The sequence below is a fragment of the Antennarius striatus genome, chromosome 13, assembly GCF_040054535.1.
Source record: "Antennarius striatus isolate MH-2024 chromosome 13, ASM4005453v1, whole genome shotgun sequence".
NCBI classification, from domain to species: domain Eukaryota; kingdom Metazoa; phylum Chordata; class Actinopteri; order Lophiiformes; family Antennariidae; genus Antennarius; species Antennarius striatus.
The window spans coordinates 11,909,277-11,930,025 of record NC_090788.1 but is presented as its reverse complement, the minus strand read 5'-3'; the positions used below and the strand labels follow the sequence as shown (position 1 = coordinate 11,930,025).

Below are 20,749 nucleotides of genomic sequence, written 5' to 3'. Positions count from 1 at the left end.
AGGGACACGCCCCCAGATAGAAAAAGTTGCGGATACAGTGTCCACAAAACAACGCAGACTCTGCGTTTTCAAAAACTGCACTTTGGCTAGCGTTTTCAAAAAGTTGCATTTTCGTCTCAGATATCTGCGTTGAAATGTGAACGGAAGGCGTAACCGCAACAAAAACTTCCGTTTTCGAAAAGATCCAGCACCGTGCAGACGGGACCAAAGTCACATAATAACGGTGATAATTTTTTCAAACTATATAGTTTTCTTGATTTACAATGTAAAAATTTAAACAGAGAAAGAGCATTGATTTTGGATGGAATGTAGTTCTGTCAATATGATCATATAAATCTATAAAGTACTGTCATCTAAATCAGCGGTCCCTGACCTTTTTTGCGCCACGGACCGGTTTCATCTAAGACGGACCGGTCTTCATTTGCTCGATAATAGTTAATGACGCCAGGACAGCTGTAGTCTAATAATAAATTGTCCGCAGTGGTTTTATGTAAAATGTAGACATCAACAGACAATAAATAAACTTTTTTTCATAAATTGATAATCAACATTTCTATTTTGTCTCTGTAAACGAAATAATTATAAGAAATAATTACATTAAAAACTTGATTCAAGTGACTGCACTGATGAGGTTTATTTTGAAATTTCGCGACTTACAATCAGTGCATTCAACGCAGGAGAAATATTGATCTTTTTTTTTTTTTCATGATTTATTTATTTATTTATTCAGTAAATTTTCTTCTTTCCAGGCGACCGAAAAGAAAAAAAGGGTTGACGGGTAGAAGCCATTGGCTTGTGATTTCCAATAGAAAGGTGAACAAGTCAATCAAATAATAGTAATTACAATAATTAGAATTAGTGGATGGAGACCACTGATCAAGGGGTAACGGGAGACAATGACACCTGAAGTGTTTACCATACGTCCGGTCTACTCCGCAGTTTGGTTTGGTTTTCGGTCACAGCAGAAAATCGCTTCACAAAGACAGGAGGTTGGAAATGGAAGCAGGGTTTTCGATACTTTTTGGGCGATGTCAGGATAATCTGCCTTGACTTTAATCCAGAACACTGGTGCGTTTATGGGCGCTTCTTGTGTGTGTGTTGATAACCTGTCACATGACCGAGACCCGTCAAGCGGGACAGAGTTATGAATTTGTCAGTGCGTCATTCCAACAGACGTCACTTTTCAAATTTAACGTCTTTCAGACTCAGAAATAAATGAAACGGAAGTAATGTAAATAAGTTCTTCTTTCTGAGCGGCCCGGTACCAAATGACCCACGGACCGGTACCGGTCCGCGGCCTGGGCGTTGGGGACCACTGAACTAAATGACACAGCAATGATTTAAATGGCTTACAGCAAGATTTTAAACAATAAATGAAACAAGATTTGTTAGGCTTGTGTGAGAGTGTAATCTCATGGATATTTAATGAATAACAATATTTATTTATTTTAAAAATTTTATATACGGATTATAATCCCCATAGGGAAATTAGTGGCACACTCTAGTTAGCTCCAATCATGCATATATATGTGTGTACAGGCCCTGAACATAGAAACACACACATGGGGCCTGTACGCATGCAGAGGAGGTAGAGTGGCGGGCAGCTCATTTGTGGTGCGCCCCAAATGAGCAACTTGTAAGGGGGACGGCGCCTTGCTCAAGGGCGCCGCGGCAGTGCTCCATAGTGACACCTCCCACTGTCAGCTCACCTCCAGGTGTTCTTTTTGGGCAGGAGCGGGAATTGAACCATCGATCTTTGAAACATTGGACAACCCGCTCTACTGTGCCCTCTACCACTGAGCCACTGCCGCCCTCAACTCAAGTTTTTTTTTTGTTTTGTTTTTTAAACACATTCATTGTACGGTTAATCTGTCATATATTACTTACATTTATGTGATTAGAATGTAGTGCCATTCATGATATGAGTGGTAAACGTGAACATGAACTCACCCCATTTACTGCCTACCAAGACCGGACAGGCTGCGTGTCTAGTCCTATAGTCTCCCTCCCCACTCTTGAACAGATTGTACCAAAACACTGCTGTACCCTGTGAAGACAGAATTTATTGTACAATTTAAGAAATGTTAAAAAGCATTAAAAGCCTCTACAAGAACAAAGACGACAACAGTCCTAAAATCTTCAGATTAGGATCTCCCATTCAATGACTGCATGTGAAAAGAATACATTTCATAAAATTTAGGACTATAAGATGCAGAACAATAATATTTATTAAATTAAATAATATGAGGATTATGAAATGCTTTGACCATGAAATGATGATGAAAGAAGGAATCCTATACAGTGATACCTCTGTACTCGACCGCCTCTATACTCGACCAAATCGGTGCTCGACCAAAAAATTCGAGTAGAAAATGTATCGGACCCCGAACCAATTTTCGGTACTCGACGAGCCAAGTCGACCCGAACGCGCTCCTCGGCTGCGCTCCTCGGCCAGCGGGTAAGCGTCAGTTCGACTCAGACCGCCAGTGGAGTAACATGTACGCAAATTACGTACGCAAATTACGTACGCAAAGACGTACGGAAATTATAGCAAAATATGAAAGTGGTATACGAGTGTCCGACCTCGCGTCGCAGTACGAAATGAAAGTCAACCATTTCCACTATGTTGAAGCAGAAGCAACTGACAATGGACAGGTTCCTTCTTAAAAAAAAGAGGAAGGCTACTGCCCAGCCAGATTCACCTCCACGGAAGAGAGAGAGAAGGGAGAAAACCCCTGGAGGCGCGTTACCTAGCGTCATCATGGAAGGGGTTCCCCTTCCATGATGACGCTAGTGCCATCAACCACTCTCTAAAACGTAAAGTAAATTATACAAAATAGTTCATAATGCTTTATCTTTATCATGTACTGCTTGTGCACATTTACGTATTCATTGTTTAGATACACGTTCTTATAATATTTTAGGTATTTTTCTAAATGGTAAGAACGGATTAAAATACTTTCCATTATTTCTTATGGGAAAATTGGTTTCGGTGGTCGAACAAATCGGTGCTCAACCACCACCTCAGAACGGATTATGGTCGAGTAAAGAGGTATCACTGTATTACAATATTAAGAAATATAAACTATATTGAGGAAATATGGGATTTTTTTTATTTTATTTTTTTTAAATTTTATATACTGGTTTGATCCCCAAAGGGAAATTAAGAAAGCACACTCTAGCTACTGATTACAAATGCATGCATACATATTTGTGAGTACAGGCCCCTGTATCACACACACACAAAGGGGCCTGTAGGCATGCAGGGGAGGTAGAGTGGCAGGCAGCTCCTTCTTGGTGCGCCTCAGATGAGCAATTTGTAAAGGGGACGGCACCTTGCTCAAGGGTGCCTCGGCAGTGCTCCGGAGATGAGCTGACACCTCCCACTGTTAGCTCACCTCCGGGTATTTTTGGGGGGGCGGGAGCGGGAATCGAACCGCCGATCTTAAATCATAGGACGACCCGCTCTACCGCCCGCTTTACCACTGAGCCACTGCCGCCCCAAATATATATATAACACTAGCAGAAATATTGTACATACCATCACAGTATCTATAATCACAAGACAGCAGTGAAGTAGAGTTCATGGAAAGTGGCATCAGGTAAGTTTACAAGAAACAGTATATTGTACAAGGAACCTCACAATGACAACTAACTTATTAGTGAAACTAAAGAAATCTCAGTAGAAAACTCATAATGAGACCAAAACTGCGCCACCGTGCTGCAGTGGGTAGTGCTGTCGCAGCACAGCAAGGTGGTTCCGGATTCGAGTCCCCCTCAGTGCGGATTTTGCATGTTCACCCCGTGTCTACGTGGGTTCTCCGGCTTCCTCCCACCTCCAAAAACATGCGCTTCAGATTAATCGGCCGGTCAAAATGACTGTGTGCATGCGCGGTTGTCTGTGTCTGTGTGGCTCCGCATTGCATAGCTCACTAAGATCCACAACAGGGGATAAAGCTGTGGGGCGGCAGTGGTTTTTTGGGGTGGCAGTGGCTCAGTGGTAGGGCAGGCGGTAGAGCGGGTCGTCCAATGTTCCAAGATCAGTGGTTCGATTACTGCTCCCGCCCAAAACAAAAAAACACCCGGAGTGTGAGCTAACAGTGGGAGGTGTCAGTTCACCTCCGGAGCACTGCCGAGGCACCCTTGAGCGAGGCGCCCTTGAGCAAGGTGCAGTCCCCCTTACAAGTTGCTCATTTGGGCGCACCACAAAGGAGGTGCCCGCCACTCTACCTCCCTTACATGCGTACAGGCCCCCTTGTGTGTGTTTGTGCACTCAGGGCCTGTACACACGCATATATACAGTATATATGCATGATTCAACTGACTAGAGTGTGCCACTAATTTCGCTTCAGAGATTAAAATCAGTATAAATAAAAAAAATAAAAATAAGAAGATGGTCGGATGGAGACCAACACTGCTAGAATTACATCTGCTTCCCACTGGTAAACAGAACGAGCCTCAGTACAAACTAAACACCCACTGGCCATGCGGAAATGGTTCCTATCACATTTCATAACTCATTCAATCACTTTCTTTCTCAGACGCACACAGAAACTCGTTCTCCTTTTACCTTTTTAGGCCAGATTGCTGCACCGAAGTCAGGGAAGACAGTTGCGCCTCCAGCCTCGACATCGCTCATCTGAGAACAAACAAAGACCATCTGTACTTTCCTGTTAGAATATACTCTGGTATTCAAAACTCCAAAAACTTCAGAAGTTTTTCAAAGTATAGTGTGAGTCAACATTCAAAGTACAAGTTTGCATTCATGTGACAAGAATGTAGTAATAATGAATTTTAAATTCTTTATGACTAGCAGCTAATAAATAACTGCAGATTTAAAATGTTAAAGTTCTGTATGTTGTGCACAATTGCTTGATGGCACACAACATACTGAACTGTCAAGATGCACACAGATGCCTATTAGATAGCTTTACACAACTTTGCAGAATTACAGAGTTGCGTCTTGATGTAACACGTATAAGCATTTATTCATCTTCCTACCTGCTTCACCTGCTTACGCGGGTCACAGGAAGCTGGAGCCTATCCCAGCTAGCACAGGGCGTGAGACGGGGGCAAACTCCGGGCACGACGCCAGTGCACCGCGAGTATAATTTATCTTTTATTTTATTACTACAGAGATACCTCTCCTTACGAATGTCTCTACTTACGAAATTTTCTACTTACGAAATGTATCACCAGGAAAATATTACCTCTACTTACGAAAGAAATTTCGACTTACGTAATGTAAAAACACAGTATCGGCTGATTCCTGAGCGCAACATTCTCATAGCTGCTCTGCCATTGGCTATTACCTATTACGTATCTTCCTGGCATCCCATTGGCTAAGAGGGATGCCATTCCACCTCTGTGTGGAGCTAGATCGGTGCTTATGGAGTGTTCGCCATTCAGCACTCGACCCGTCAGGTAGTCTGATAGTTTTGCGCAAATACAATAAATTTTTGAGTACGTATTCACTATGGACCCAATGAAAGTGACGGAGAAAAGAGGAAAACAAAAGACGAAGAAAATAGTTTTTTTGTCCATACTAAGCAAGAGATCATAGAAAAGCATGAGAAAGTGATGCGTTTGGTTGATCTCGCCAAAAAATATGGCCGTAATGCATCTACAATCGCCACGATATGAAAACAAAAGGAAGTTTAAGGACTTTAAGGCATCGCGTGGGTGGTTGGAGAAGTTCAAAAGGAGGACTGGAATTCACTCATGGTGAGATAGGCGCGCATGTACCAAAGAGGGCAAAAAACAATAGGGACAGCTGTTAAAAGGTAAATGACCGTCATTATTATTCTTTATTCTTTGTTTTTTACGTTATGCACGACTCTGATTTATTGTGTAATAATCTAATTGTAACATGTATTTGTTACATATTTTGATGCATTTGTATGCTTTATAAAACATTTATGTCGGAATTTTTGTGGGCTTGGATTGGATTAGGGCATTTGCATGGAAAACTCGTCTCTACTTATGTAATTTCTTCCGGAACCAATTAATTTCGTAAGTAGAGGTACCACTGTTATATTTTCTGTGATTCCGCCATAATTTCTAATGGAGGTTTTGAGTTATGCCCCTTTTAATACTTTCCACATTGTATGATCAAGACAGACACAACATTGTGATGGAGCACATCAGCATCATGTTTCATGCTAAAAATGAACTTAAACATGGTGATATGGGTAGAACTATTTAGGTGTATATCTCACCATTTACCAAAAATGTTTTGTTTTTGCTAAGATTAATACTACTCACAATAAGTTAGGAATATTTTGAGAGATTCAGTGGGTGTCATACATACAATGTTTTTCTGAGATAGGGAGGCAATTGTATTGGGGTGATAGACACACCTCATTTTGTGTTTTCCACGCATCGGCCTCACTGTGTAGTGTTCCTTACATATTGGGGCCAATACCAAAAAGTACAAAAAGACAGCCCTTTTCAATGTAACATCAATTTCAACATTCTGTGGGTATAAAAAGCTGGTATTGTCGGTGTCATTCCAAGTTTGTCAATCAAACAGCCATGAACACCCGACGTCACTTAACAGACGAGCAGCGCCACCTGTCCATAGTGCGCCTTAGGGTCAGTGGCAGGCAGTCAGATATTGCTTGTGAACTTGGTGTGTCTCAAAGTGTCATTAGCAGACTTGCATTAAGACACAGAACTACTGGCAGATTTTGTGACAGACCCAGGAGTGGAGCCCCATGAGTGACAGTCTGCAATGATGACCTAAGGACCTACGCACTCAGACATTGTTATGCAACTGCCACAAAGCTGCAGGCCCGTTTTTGAAATGTGAGGGTCACTCAGGTTTCCAGACAAACCATTCGTAACCAAATCCATTGCTTTGGCTTGAATGCCAGATGACCGTTGCAGGTGATTCCAATTACACCAAGATACTGCCGTGAACGTTTGTAGTGGGCACCAGACCATGTGACCTGGACAATGTAGCAGTGGTCCACCGGCCTGTTCACTGATGAGTGTAAGGTCACCTTGCACAGAAATGATGGTCGTTAGCGTTGCTGGAGAAGGCAAGGTGAGCGACATGCCGACGTCAACATGGTCCCCAGGGTTCGCTTTGGTGGAGGAGGTGCAACAGGTCTGCGCAGGCATCATCAGCCAGCGCAAAACAGATTTGGTTATTGTAGATGGCTCAGTCACTGCACGTTCTTACCTTAGAGACATCATAGAACCCACCATCATCCCCCAATTCCGCCAGCACACCCTCAACTCTCTGTTCATGCATGATAATGCTCCACCACATGGTGCCAGAATTGTCACAGCTCGATTTCAGGAAGTCAGAGTACCTCATATGGTATGGCTAGCAATGTCCCTTGACCTGAACTCCATAGAGCACGTCTGGGACCAGCTGAAGCAGAGACTGGATGATCTTACCCCACCCCCCAGTGACCTGGCAGAACTGTGTGCTGTGTGTAGCACTTGTGGAAGAGTGATCATGAGGCTAGTGAGGAGCACAACACATCACTGTCAAGCTGTCATTGCGGCAAATGGTGGAAACACCCACTACTGACATTGTCAATTTTTGTTATTTGGGGCTATCCTTGTTGTTGTCTAAATTTTGGGGGTAATAAATATTAAACTAATAAAAATGGTGTTTCTTCTCATTCATTATTAGTAATATCAAAGTAAAATTTTACTTATTTTATTAAAATTCAGACCAAATAGGAAAAGAACTATGTAAATAACAATTTCCCTAATTTATTATGAGAAGTATAAGTTTTGATCCTTCAGTGTTAGTATAAAACTGCTGATTCTAAATAGAAAGTTGACAAGAGATTTTCAACACAAGTCACAACATGCACCAGAACAGACTGACGGGATTATTCGATGATATTTATGTATGAAGTCTCTCTGTCATCCACATGATGGGCTATTTAATACGTACTGTTTTAATGGTATAATTTCATCTCCACTTCTACATTTTGACTATTAAAGTGAATCAATTCAAGTCCAACACTCAACAAAAGAGGGAAGGGGTTGAGATTTCAGGAAATTGCTGTACAACCAGCCTTCAACTACCGGCGACTGGATCCACATACTTACGTAATTCAAAAAAGTTGCTGCACGATTTCCAGTGCCTAATCTTTTGAAAGCATCAGGCTCATCTTTCTATGAAGATAAAATTCAGCGGTGAAAATACATGACATTGCCAGACAAACGTGTACTTACATAGTTTAAGAATGTGGCAAGTCTATTTCCATCGATCTTGAGGTTGCTGTCAAGAGGACGCTGCAACAGATGTTTAAGACATTTAACCCTTGATAACAAAGACAATAGGAACCCGCCATAAAGGGAAAAGAATACTAGCCATTATGTGTCAGGAACATCATTTCTTCTGAAAATAGATATTTTTGTTGTTTTAGACTAAGTTCAATTCAAATAAAAGCACATTGTTCAGTTACAAATAATAAAAAAGAGCATGAAGCATTTATTTGTATTTTAAAAAAGTCAGGCAGGACAAGAAGATATTTCTTCCAGGGGTGTCTGCAGATGTCAAAGACTGTTCATCATCTGTGGCATTATGTATGTTCTCAACCTTGGGTCAGTGATATAGTAACAGCAAAGTTTTCCTTTAATTACCGTTTGAAATACATTTAGATTCCGCCTCACAATTTCTGACAGCTGCACATGTAATGCAAAGTACCACCCGGACTTAACTATGTAAGGGGTCCTATTATTTTTCAGGTCTCTACATATACATAGTGGTCATCCCTAACCTGACCAACTCCTAGAATCTGGTAAATACGCTTCCTGCATCAATAGATATTTGGAGTTTTAGGAATTCATGGCCCGGACCAAATTAAAACAATCGGATTTTGCTGGAGTGTATTTGTTACGTCACAAATCGTGCTTGTGACTGGACAGGGTGATTGACAGTATTGATTGGTTGACATGACTAAGGGTGTGGCAATCCCCGAGGGGGGAGTTCATTCAGGCTACGGTAACATTGTGCGGTATTGTCCTAGCTCAGAGCTACACACTGAAAGTTCCTCACAAACTGTTAAACTCAGTAGCATTTGGCTGACTAGTTAGATGCACTTCAGACGTGTGTGTGTGTGTGTGTGCGCGCGTGCGTGCGCGCGCGTGTGGTTCTTGATCAGGCTAAGTAGCGGTGTGTGGAAATGACCTGGCTCAGATCTACACACTGAAAGTTCCTCACAAGCTGTTGAATTCAGCTAGCATTTAGCTAATTAGTTATCAGTCAGGTGTGTGTGTCTGTGTGTGTGTCAGTGTGTGTGTGTGTGTGTGTCCGAGGCTATCACCAGCAGCAAAGCGAACACATAGTCAGTTGCACATTAATTAGTAATTCAGATCAATTGTCCATTTTTTAATGATATAACGGTTGAATGAATGCAGCTTTAGCTCTTCCAAGTGATCAGAGAGCTAGGTGTATCCACACACACACACACACACACACACATACACGTGTGCACGAGCAAAACTTGGTCTTACTGGTAAAATCCCATGTTTCATTAGTTTGGTTTAGATTAGCTCCCGAGTTATCGACAATCTGTCATTGTCCATTGACGATTTTTGAAAAACACAGCTTTAACAATCACAATACATCACCGGTTTGAAGTGGGATGTAATTATCTCACCGGCCAGTCTCATCGTGTTTACACAACGAGCCACAAGTCTTTGTTCAGCAAAGACTAGGGAACATGATGAAGCAGGTCCACGCTTAGCGCAGAAAAATCAATCATTATATCATGAAAAACAAGAGTAGAAAACACGAGAAGAATTAGAGAAAAATACGTAGCAGCAAAGTCACTAAAAGTTAAAAAAGTTCCAGACTATGGCAATTGATCGATCTGTAATGCAGGCGCGTTCAAGTGGCGCAAGTAAACAAACGCATGTGAACGCGCAGGGGAGGGCAGTGTTTGTGCAGCTCAGAGGGGGGAGGGAAATAGGGAAGGCTCAGAAGGGGGAGGGGTGGAGATAGGGAGCTGAGAGCTACGCCCAATTAAAACAGACCTTTAGAGAGCGGAAGAGGATTTACTTTGGGGTAATACATTTCAAATACAGAGTAGTTGAATATCTGGCAGCTGAATGACATGAATTTAAAAAAAGCATAATATGGGATTTTTAAGAGCTTTGTTGACGCCAGTAAGGTATTATCAGCCAATAAAGTAATAATAGGTGATGACATGATAAATTTGCCCATTTTTGATATATAATAGACCAATAATGTAATAACTGCCCAATAACGTAATAAAAGTCCTGAACTGGTAACGTGCACTGGGACTGTTTGCAACTGAGTGACGCGAGTGGGATGAGAATCAGCACCTCTAAATCCGAGGCCATGGTTACCGACCGGAAAAGGGTGGTGTGCCCAAGTGGAGGAGTTTAAGTATCCTGGGGTCTTGTTCACGAGTGAGGGAAAGATGGAACGTGAGATTGACAGATGGATCGGTGCAGCTTCCTTAGTGATGCAGTCGCTGTTTAGGTCTGTCGTGGTGACGAAGGAACTGAGTCGCAAGACAAAGCTCTCGATTTACTGGTCAATCTACGTTCCTACTCTCACCTATGGTCATGAGCTTTGGGTCATGACGGAAAGGACAAGATCCCGGATACAAGCAACTGAAATGAGTTTCCTCCGTAGAGTGGCTGGGCGCACCCTTAGTGATAGGGTGAGGAGCTCAGTCACCAGGAAGGAGCTCAGAGTAGAGTCGCTGCTCCTCCGCCTCGAGCGGAGCCAGCTGAGGTGGCTCAGGCATCTGTTCTGGATGCTTCCTAGACGCCTCCCTGGGGAGGTGTTTCGGGAATGTTCTACCGGGAGGAGACCTCGAGGAAGACCTAGGACATGCTGGAGGGACTATGTCTCTTAACTGGACTGGGAACACCTCGGGCTCCCCCCGGAGGAGCTGTCTGGGGAGAGGGAAGTATGGGCATCCCTGCTGAGACTGTTGCCCCCGCGACCCGGCACCGGATAAGTGGTAGATGATAGATGGATGATAACATAATAATTTATTACTAAACTTACCCGTAAATAATAATTATTACATTGGGACTTACATAGGAATGTAGCCACAAGAGGGCACAAGCAAGTGTCGCTCCCAAGCCCAGATAAATACAGAGGGTTGCTTCAGGAAGGGCATCCCGCATAAAACTTTTGCCAAATCAAAGATGCGAATCAAACCTTTGACTTCCATACCAGATCGGTCGAGGCCCAGGTTAACAACGACCGCCATCGGCGCTGTTGACCTACAGGGCGCTGATGGAAATTAGATTACTGTTGGTCGAAGAAGGAGAGGAGGAAAGTGCATTTGCACGAAGAAAGAGGAGAGCCAAGACTATAGGACTAAGAGTAGGGACGTTGAATGTTGGAACTATGACAGGAAAAAGCAGAGAGTTGGTTGACATGATGCAGAGAAGGTAGACATACTGTGTGTCCAGGAGACCAGGTGGAAAGGTAGCAAGGCTAGAAGTTTAGGAGCAGGGTTCAAGTTGTTCTATCATGGTATAGATGGGAAGAGAAATGGAGTAGGAGTTATCTTGAAGGAGGAGTTTGTTAGGAATGTCCTGGAGGTAAAAAGAGTGTCGGATAGAGTGATGAGTCTGAAGCTTGAAATAGAAGGTGTGATGTTCAATGTTGTTAGTGGGTATGCTCCACAGGCAGGATTTGAGCTGGAGGAAAAGGAGAAATTCTGGTTGGACTTTGATGAAGTGATGCAGAGCATGCCTAGAAGTGAGAGAGTTGTCATTGGTGCAGATTTCAATGGACATGTTGGTGCAGGTAACAGAGGTGATGAGGAAGTGATGGGCAGGTTTGGTATCCAGGAGAGGAACGCAGAAGGACAGATGGTAGTTGACTTTGCAAAAAGGATGGACATGGCTGTAGAAGAAGAAGAAGAAGAAGTATACTTTATTTATCTCAGGTTACTCAGCTTAGTATAGTATACAGGCCCCCTGAATACAGCACACAAGGGGGCCTGTAAGTATGCAGTTAGTACAAACAGGTACACATTAAACCACATACATTAGGAGGCAGAGTGACGGGCAGCGGCTTCTGGAACGCGCCCCAAATTGAGGAGCTTGTAGGGGGGATGGCGCCTTGCTCAAGGGCACCTCGGCAGTGGCTAGGAGGTGAGCCGACACCTCCCACCGTCGACTGACACTCGGTTGGATGTTCTGGTGTGAGCGGGTTTCGAGCCCCCGATGGCTGGGCGATCCTGTCTTCAAGACGATTGCTCTACCGCTGAGCCACTGCCGCCCCAAGTGAATGAATACTTTCTTCGGGAAGAGGCAGGAACATAGGGTGACCTACAGGAGTGGTGGTAGGAGCACACAGGTAGACTACATCTTGTGTAGGCGGTGTAACCTGAAGGAGATTGGTGACTGCAAAGTCATGGTAGGTGAGAGTGTAGCCAAACAGCATAGGATGGTGGTGTGCAGGGTGACTCTGATGGTGAGGAAGATGAAGAGGACAAAAACAGAGCAGAAGATGAAATGGTGGAAGCTGAAGAAGGAAGAGTGTTGCATGACTTTTAGGAAGGAGTTAAGACAGTTTCTGGGTGACAAGGAGGTGCCTCCAGATGACTGGACAACTACAGCTATTGTGATCAGGGAGACAGGTAGGAGAGTACTTGGTGTGTCATCTGGAAGTAGATAAGGAGACTTGGTGGTGGAATGAGGAGGTACAGGAGTGTATACAGAGAAAGAGGTTAGCTAAGAGGAAGTGGGACACTGAGAGGACTGAGGAGAGTAGACAGGAGTACAGGGAGATGTAGCGTAAGGTGAAGGTAGAGGTAGTAAAGGACAAACAAGGGGCTTATGTTGACTTGTATGCTAGGTTGGACAGTAAGGAGGGAGAGACTGATCTATACCGGTTGGCAAGACAGAGAGATAGAGATGGGAAGGACGTGCAGTAGGTTAGGGTGATTAAGGATAGGGATGGAAGTCTATTGACAGGTGCCAGTAGTGTGATGGGAAGATAGAAAGAGTACTTTGAAGAGTTGATGAAAGTGGAAAATGAGAGAGAAATAAGACTAGAAGAGGGGAGTGTTGTGGGCCAGGATGTAGTAAAGATTAGTGAGGATGAAGTGAGGAGGGCATTGAAGAGGATGAAGAATGGAAAGGCAGTCAGTCCTGATGATATACCTGTAGAGGTTTGGAAGTGTCTAGGAGAGGTGGCAGTAGAGTTTCTGACTGGGTTGTTCAACAGGATCTTAGATATTTTCTTGAGAAGATGACTGAGGAATGGAGGAGAAGTGTGCTGGTGCCCATTTTTAAGAACAAGGGAGATGTGCAGAGTTGTGGCAACTACAGAGGAATAAAGCTGATGAGCCATACAATGAAGTTATGGGAAAGAGTCGTTGAAGCTAGACTAAGGGCAGAAGAGAACATTTGTGAGCAGCAGTATGGTTTCATGCCAAAAAAGAGTACTACAGATGCAGTATTTGGTTTGAGGATGTTGATAGAGAAGTACAGAGAAAGCCAAACGGAGCTGCATTGTGTTTTTGTAGATCTGGAGAAAGCTTATGACAGGGTGCCCAGAGAGGAACTGTGGTATTGTATGAAAAAGTCTGGAGTGGCGGTGCAGGACATGTATGAGGACTGTAAGACAGTGGTGAGGTGTGCTGTACGTGTGACAGGAGTTCAAGGTGGAGGTGGCACTGCATCAGGGATCAGCTCTGAGCCCCTTCTTGTTCGCTATGGTGATGGACAGGCTGACAGGCGAGGTTAGACAGGAATCTCCATGGACTATGATGTTTGCAGATGACATTGTGATCTGCAGTGAGAGCAGGGAAAAGGTGGAGGAGAAGCTAGAGAGGTGGAGGTTTGTCTTGGAAAGGAGAGGAATGAAGGTTAGCAGCAGTAAGACAGAGTACATGTGTGTGAATGAGAGGGACCCAAGTGGAAGAGTGAGGTTACAGGGAGAAGAGATCAAGAAGGATGAGGATTTTAAGTACTTAGGGTCAACAGTCCAGAGCAATGTAGAGTCTGGAAAAAAGGTGAAGAAGTGTGTACGGGCAGGATGGAGCAGGTGGAGAAAAGTGTCAGGTGTGATGTGTGATAGAAGAGTTTCAGCTAAAATGAAAGGTGTACAAAATTGTGGTGAGACCAGCAATGTTGTTTGGTCTAGAGACAGTGTCACTGAGGAAAAGACAGGAGACAGAGCTGGAGGTAGCAGAGATGAAGATGCTGAGATTCTCTTTGGGAGTGACCAGGAAGGATAGGATCAGGAATGAGTACATCAGAGGGACACAGCACATGTTAGAGGTTTTTAGAGATAAAGTCAGAGAGGCCAGACTGAGATGGTTTGGACATGTCCAGAGGAGAGATAGTGAATATATTGGCAGAAGGATGCTGAGTTTTGAAATGCCAGGGAGGAGGCCTAGAGGAAGACCAAAGAGGAGGTTTATGGATGTAATGAGGGAGGACATGAAGGTCGTTGGTGTGAGACAAGAGGATGCAAAGGACAGGGCTAGATGGAGGCAATTGATTCTCTGTGGCGACCCCTGAAGGGAAAAGTCGAAAGGAAAAGAAGAAGACATAGGGACTTACATAGGGACTTTTGCCAAAAGTCCCTAACCCCTTATTATTATGTAACCAGCCAAAAGTTATTTACATTATCAGTTCAGGACTTTTATTACATTATTGGACAGTCATTACGTTCCTTTGACGTGGATCTTGTAATTCTCGCCCATGTGTTCGGTTGACAAGGATCGCATAGGATTGTCCAATAAGCACAGCTTTATGTCTGTGTCTCATTCTGTTTCCTTTTCCTCATTTAAGTGAACTCACCCTTGAGAAGTCATAATGTGGTTCATACTGTCCTCCAACTCCATAATTAGCAACCTGGCCAGTTGGGTGATTTGGAGAGAAAAAAAGGTGACATGAATAGAAACAAATTATTCAGTACAATGTAGGAATGCTTATTCCAGTCAGATCATGCTAAATCATGTTGTTCTCTTCAGATGATTTGCTGCTGCAGACCTGAAATTATGTAATCAAGCATCTGGGATTTTTGTGGCATTCCTTTTATTTATTTATCATCTTTAATTATGATTTTTTTACATTTTTAGCTTGACCCTTTAAATAATGTTATCAAATATCCTAGTAGTTTGTATCTTGATATTGTGTAATTTTATAGTATATCTTCCATTACCTGAAGCAACTCTGCAGTATCTACTGTGAGTCCAGAGATGTCTTCTATTCTCTGATTGACTCTGGCAATGACAGGGTCATCCTCTCCTTCCAACCAGGCACTGTCAAAATGAAATCATGTGGTTATCATCACATCGTGAAAATTATCACATCATAGAGTGAATACGTTTGTTTTAAATTTACCATTCAGTGAGAGGAATTTGGTGTATACTTATCTTGATAAGTAGAAGATCACTCTCCCACTTAGCAGCAGCTGCAGTGTGAGCCCCTGTGTGTGTTCTCCTTAAGTCATAGTAATGCATGTGTATGTGCATCATGTTTATGGTTATAGATATTTTTTGCACATCCATCCTGGTGGCCGTTATGAGTATACTTGCATAATGTTTATGTACAGTATGTCTGTTTTATGTGAGCGTCCTTGTGCTTGTATGCACGCATATGTACATGATCCATGATCAATGACGATCACAGCTTTGGTTTTGTTTCAACAAATGTTTTTTAATTAATATTTCAAATGTAATTTCTTTTGGAAGTGCATTCCAAATTTTGTATTCCTTTAACAAAAAAGATGATTGACACAAATTAGTTTTTTACTGTGTCATACTGCAGCTGCCATTGGCTAATCTCCTGTTGGCAGATCTGGATGTATATGCAATATATTTACATTTTTAAATGACTCCCTGAGTATTTTGTCAAACCAGACTTGTTCTGAAGACAATGAACCTTTAAAAGAATAAATTAAGTTTTGACAAAACTAAACTTATGACTTCACTGACAGACATGAGGAAGATCTTAACAATGATCATTTTTCGAAGGACATTTGAGCAACACAGGCAGTGTTTTACAGTGATTTACAATGAATAGATATCTTTTAGCAAGGCGGCTCAGAAAAAGCTTCTGTAGTTAAAAATTAAGAATTGGATTTAAAAAAAAAGCAAAGCTCAACAATCATAAATACTCCCTATAAATGCTTTGAGTATTGTGGTTTAAGCAACAAATTTTGTTGTCACTAATAATTGTAATAGATGTAACCAATGAACCTTTCTTTTGAACTACCTTTTTGAAACTCTGTAGTTGGCTGTAGTCAGGACACCTGTTTTGGGGTCACGGACAGTAGCTCTGGCAAGCTTGAGAAAAGAAAAAAACACAATACATATTAATTTTTGTCATCGTAAATACCGCACTTCCAACAAGCTTTGGAGAGCTAAAGAAGACTCTTAGATGGGAGACAAAATGTCTTAGGGCTTTTCCTACAAATCCAGCGGACTATATTTAACAAAGAACTACAATGACCTGCATGACTGAGACTCCTCACAGACAATAGAGTAACTAGTGAATGAACCTACCTCAGCAAAACATCAGTCCATTTGCCCCATTACTAGGTTCAACACATACAAAATATAATGTATTTTCACTGTGTTTTTGATAGAACAAGCAGCATTGGCTGATTTAATTTTATGGGTAAAGGGTCCTCTTAAAGGATGGAGAAAATGGACAGTTATCTAGGAGCTCAACTCCATCACCAAGTTGGTGAAAGTGAATGTGTCATCAGCATTCATAAATGCTTCAGATGACAATAACCGAGACAATGGTTGGGCAATTAGGACCCCTGTTGAAGATGGTTGTGTAGACATTTCCTGATGCCGACATTCATCATCAATCATACACTTTAAACATTCTGTGTGAGGCTTCAGTTGGGCATACTGCATTAGAGATGAGTGTATGCTTATGGATGCCAGGCTAAATTTTTACTGTGTAGAGTTTGGACTGATCCATTCCTGCATGGTGGAGGATATCAAGGGTGGTGTAGCTGTCGGGTTTCCAGAGATAGGGGGAGATAGTATGGCATGGAAAAGTGTGGAAAACCTTTCATTGATGGAGAATACAAGAAAGAATTTTTCATAAAAATATCTGAACAACAATTCTTGGACTTAAAAAAACAAAAAGCAAAATTGTTCATCAAAGATATGACTTCATCTGCAAAGACAATCAAGGACCATTAGTGCCATTAAAATGCAAAACAAACACATTTCAATTTCAACTGCACATCTGGACCACGTCTTGATAGGCAAAGGACTCACCTATCCCAAACTGAAGATTGGCTGAAAAGGTTGCATTTCTTGGTGTCAAGTCACTTAAATACACTAAAGTCTCCAGAAAAAGGAAACATGACTCTGGAGATTCTGGAAGATGTTTTTACATTCCAGCACCAGATGACAGTGTCTCCCAGAGACATGAGGCACGCCCTTTCATTTCCCTTCCAAACCTTGCAAACTACATTTGGGGAAAGACTCAGCAAGCTCAGAAAAGAATACCCAAATTCCTCTCTGTCTAACCACTAGACATCGACCAATTATATCTGAACATGTCCACATTCAGTGGAGTAAGCTGCTCCTCACTCTGTCCTGCTGCCTGTGGTCATGGTTCCTGAAGCCTCATGCAGCAGATGCAGCAACCACCAAAGGAGTACATAGAGCAGTGAAGGACTTCACCTCAGAATAGTGTTCTTGAGAGCTAGAGTTGGAGGCCTTCATTTGTTTTAAGATTTTGCAACCATAGTGTTAATTATTGGATTGTTACGATATCTCTCCCCCTCTAACAACCTCCCCTGAACTTTAATGTTTTACACATGCTAGAACGTGCTTATTGCAGCACTTGGATAGGGTGCATTACCATATTAACATACAAAAAAATAGGACATTGTTGTAATAGTTCTGGGATACAGACTGAAATACTAAAAGAGTAAAACTGGAAAAGCTGAACAAAAAAATACTTCTGTTTTTTCTTTGAGCCCAGATAAAATTAAGTAACTACGTTCATGAAATTGAAAATTATAAAAAAAATCAATCCACAGATACCCTCTACATTGTATTTTTTTATATTATCATTTTTATTGGATAGCTGGCACACCACTTGCCAATATTACACTTCAAATCCTTCCACACGTGTACAGACATACTATGTAGTGCTGAAGGACAGTTTTGATTTGTTTTTATTGCTTCTTGCTTCTCTCACCTTTGGTCTTGCCAGTTCCTTAATCTTCTCGATCTCAGTGTCTGTCAGGGCATCTTGATAGCGGACTATGTGGGGACTATCCCACTCATCTTCCTCCTTCATGGGCTTCAGCAGGAGACGAGGATTCATCTTCCCATTCTGGTAGCGACAAAACAAACGGCTGCGCCTTGCTTCGTTCTAAAGAAGTAAAGTAATAAAGACAAGACTAAAAAATCTTTTGAATCATTTATACATAAATATTCATTTCAATCAGACCAGTATAAAAGGTCGAATGAAAACAGGGAAAAAAACCTTCACAATTTAGTTTAACGAAATGTAAAACTTCCTTTCTCCTCTAAACAAAAGCAGTTAAGAACAACCTAATTTTGAACACAATAGTGATGAGGAGGCATTAGTGAATACTTTCTTCCAAAAGAGGCAGGAACACAGGGTGACCTAAAAGAGTGGAGGTAGGAGCACACAGGTAGACTACAGCTTGTGTAGGCGGTGTAATTTGTAGGAGATCAGTGATTGCAAAGTAGTGGTAGGCAAGACTAGCCAAACAGCATAGGATAGTGGTGTGTAGGATGACTCTGGTGGTGAGGAAGATGAAGAGTACAAAAACAGAGCAGAAGACGAAATGGTGGAAGCTGAAAAAGGAAGAGTGTTGCATGACTTTTAGGAAGGAGTTAAGAGAGGCTCTGGGTGGTCAGGAGGTGCTTCAAGATGACTGGACAACTACAGCTAATGTGATCAGGGAGAAAGGTAGGAGAGTACTTGGTGTGTCATCTGGAAGGAAAGTAGATAAGGAGACTTGGTGGTGGGATGAGGAGGTACAGGAGTGTATACAGAGAAAGAGGTTAGCTAAGAAAAAGTGGGACACTGAGAGGATTGAAGAGAGTAGACAGGAGTACAAGGAGATGCAGCGTAAGTTGAAATTAGAGGTAGCAAAGGCCAAACAAAGGGCTTATGATGACTTGTATGCTAGGTTGGACAGTAAAGAGGGAGTGACTGATCTATACAGGTTGGCAAGACAGGGAGACAGAGATGGGAAGGACGTGCAGCAGGTTAGGGTGATTAAGGATAGGGATGGAAGTCTATTGACAGGTGCCAGTAGTGTGATGGGAAGATGGAAAGAGTACTTTGAAGAGTTGATGAAAGAGGAAAATGAGAGCCAACAAAGACTAGAAGACGTGGTTGTTGTGGACCAGGAAGTAGTAAAGATTAGTCAAGATGAAGTGAGGAGGGCATTGAAGATGATGAAGTGTGGAAAGGCACTCGGTCTTGATGATATACGTGTGGAGGTATGGAAGTGTTTAGGAGAGGTGGCAGTAGATGTTAGAATAATGTATATAAATTATCTCATATTTACTCTTTTTATATTCCTTTATTCTTTGTAGCATGACCATATCAATTCTTATATCTGTGTGTAAGTGTACTGCTATGTTTTAAGTTCTTTTCCAGGCAGACAAAATCAGCAGGGGGATCACCAGAGTGTTAGTGGGAGCCTTTTGAGCAGGATGCGACCTCTGAATGACAATAAGAATGACAATGGTTGTTATCTTCAAAGGAGAGGATGCCCTAAAACAGATTAGAATGACTGTGTCACTTTTTTATTGCATCATGCCAGATGTTGTTTTACTGTTGTTTTTCTGCCCCCCATCCCTTAGAAAAAATAAATGTAAACAGGGACTGCCCTAAATAAAAAGAGGGTTCGGCAGAGAAATCTTTAGAGCGGATAGACATTTGTAGCAAGCACATCTCTGTCCGTTCTCCTCGCGAGTAAAAAATATAAATTGTTGTCTTCTCCTTTTTTGTCTGTGTTTTAAATGTTCTAGGTTGTTTGAACCTGACATTAATTTGGTCCTTCGAGCCGGATGCCAATATACCTAAGGATTCCAGCGGGTGACGAGGACACCGGAAAGACCGTGGCCACAGCAGATCCTTTCCAGGACCGGCCTCCAAATCACCAGCTGGGATCCACGGGTTGATGGCATTTCGAGAGAGGGAAGACAACAGTGGTGAGTTGAAGTTTGTTTAAGAAAGAAATGAATGACTGAGGGTCATCGCGCGAAGTAAAAAGAAAAACCCTGAAAATACTAGTCACTAGCAGGTAACGAGGGACGGCGGAGTCCGACAAATTCCGTGCAAATTGAGGGACGGCGGAGTCCGACAAATTCCGTGTAAATGAGAGGATGGCGGAGTCCTGCAAAATAGGTGCTTAAATTCCGTTAAAAAAACGTTTGTGAGAGAGTGAGAGTGTGAATGGAAATAAAATACCACTAGGTATTTTTATTTCATACCAAAACAGTCGGATTGTAAGCAGCAGACTGGTGTGGATGCAAAGGCTAGAATTCTCCATTTGAAAGAGTTGAAGTGAGAATTACCACAACAGGAAATTGATTTGCTGCCCTACTGACAGAAAACCAGTTTTTAGAATACCCTAGGTGTTGACAGACTGGACTAAATTTTTAAAAATGGGGAAAGGAACAAGTAAAATAAAGGCCAAAGATACACTGCAGTGTTAAGATTGGAAACTTATTGAAAAACAGGATCCTAAAAAAGTTTAAAATATAAGACAGATGATAATAGAGGATAGTATAAATTGGAG

At 42.2% G+C, this 20,749-nt stretch overlaps 1 protein-coding gene across 10 annotated transcripts in view; it reads right to left on the bottom strand.

Annotated features, from left to right (window-relative positions):
- Positions 1-20,749, bottom strand: part of LOC137606224 (prolyl 4-hydroxylase subunit alpha-2-like) — a 43,694-nt gene that overhangs the window by 1,493 nt on the left and 21,452 nt on the right. For 2 of the 10 annotated variants that reach the window (XM_068331373.1, XM_068331378.1), the window contains 6 exons: positions 18,160-18,336; positions 16,201-16,271; positions 15,146-15,245; positions 14,782-14,835; positions 12,014-12,297; positions 9,633-11,869 (listed from right to left, as the gene is read on the bottom strand). In XM_068331373.1, the coding sequence (XP_068187474.1) occupies positions 11,464-11,869; positions 12,014-12,297; positions 14,782-14,835; positions 15,146-15,245; positions 16,201-16,271; positions 18,160-18,336 (1,092 nt within the window). In that variant the 3' untranslated portion in view covers positions 9,633-11,463. The other 8 variants (XM_068331376.1, XM_068331379.1, XM_068331377.1 and 5 more) reach the window with 8 other exon arrangements.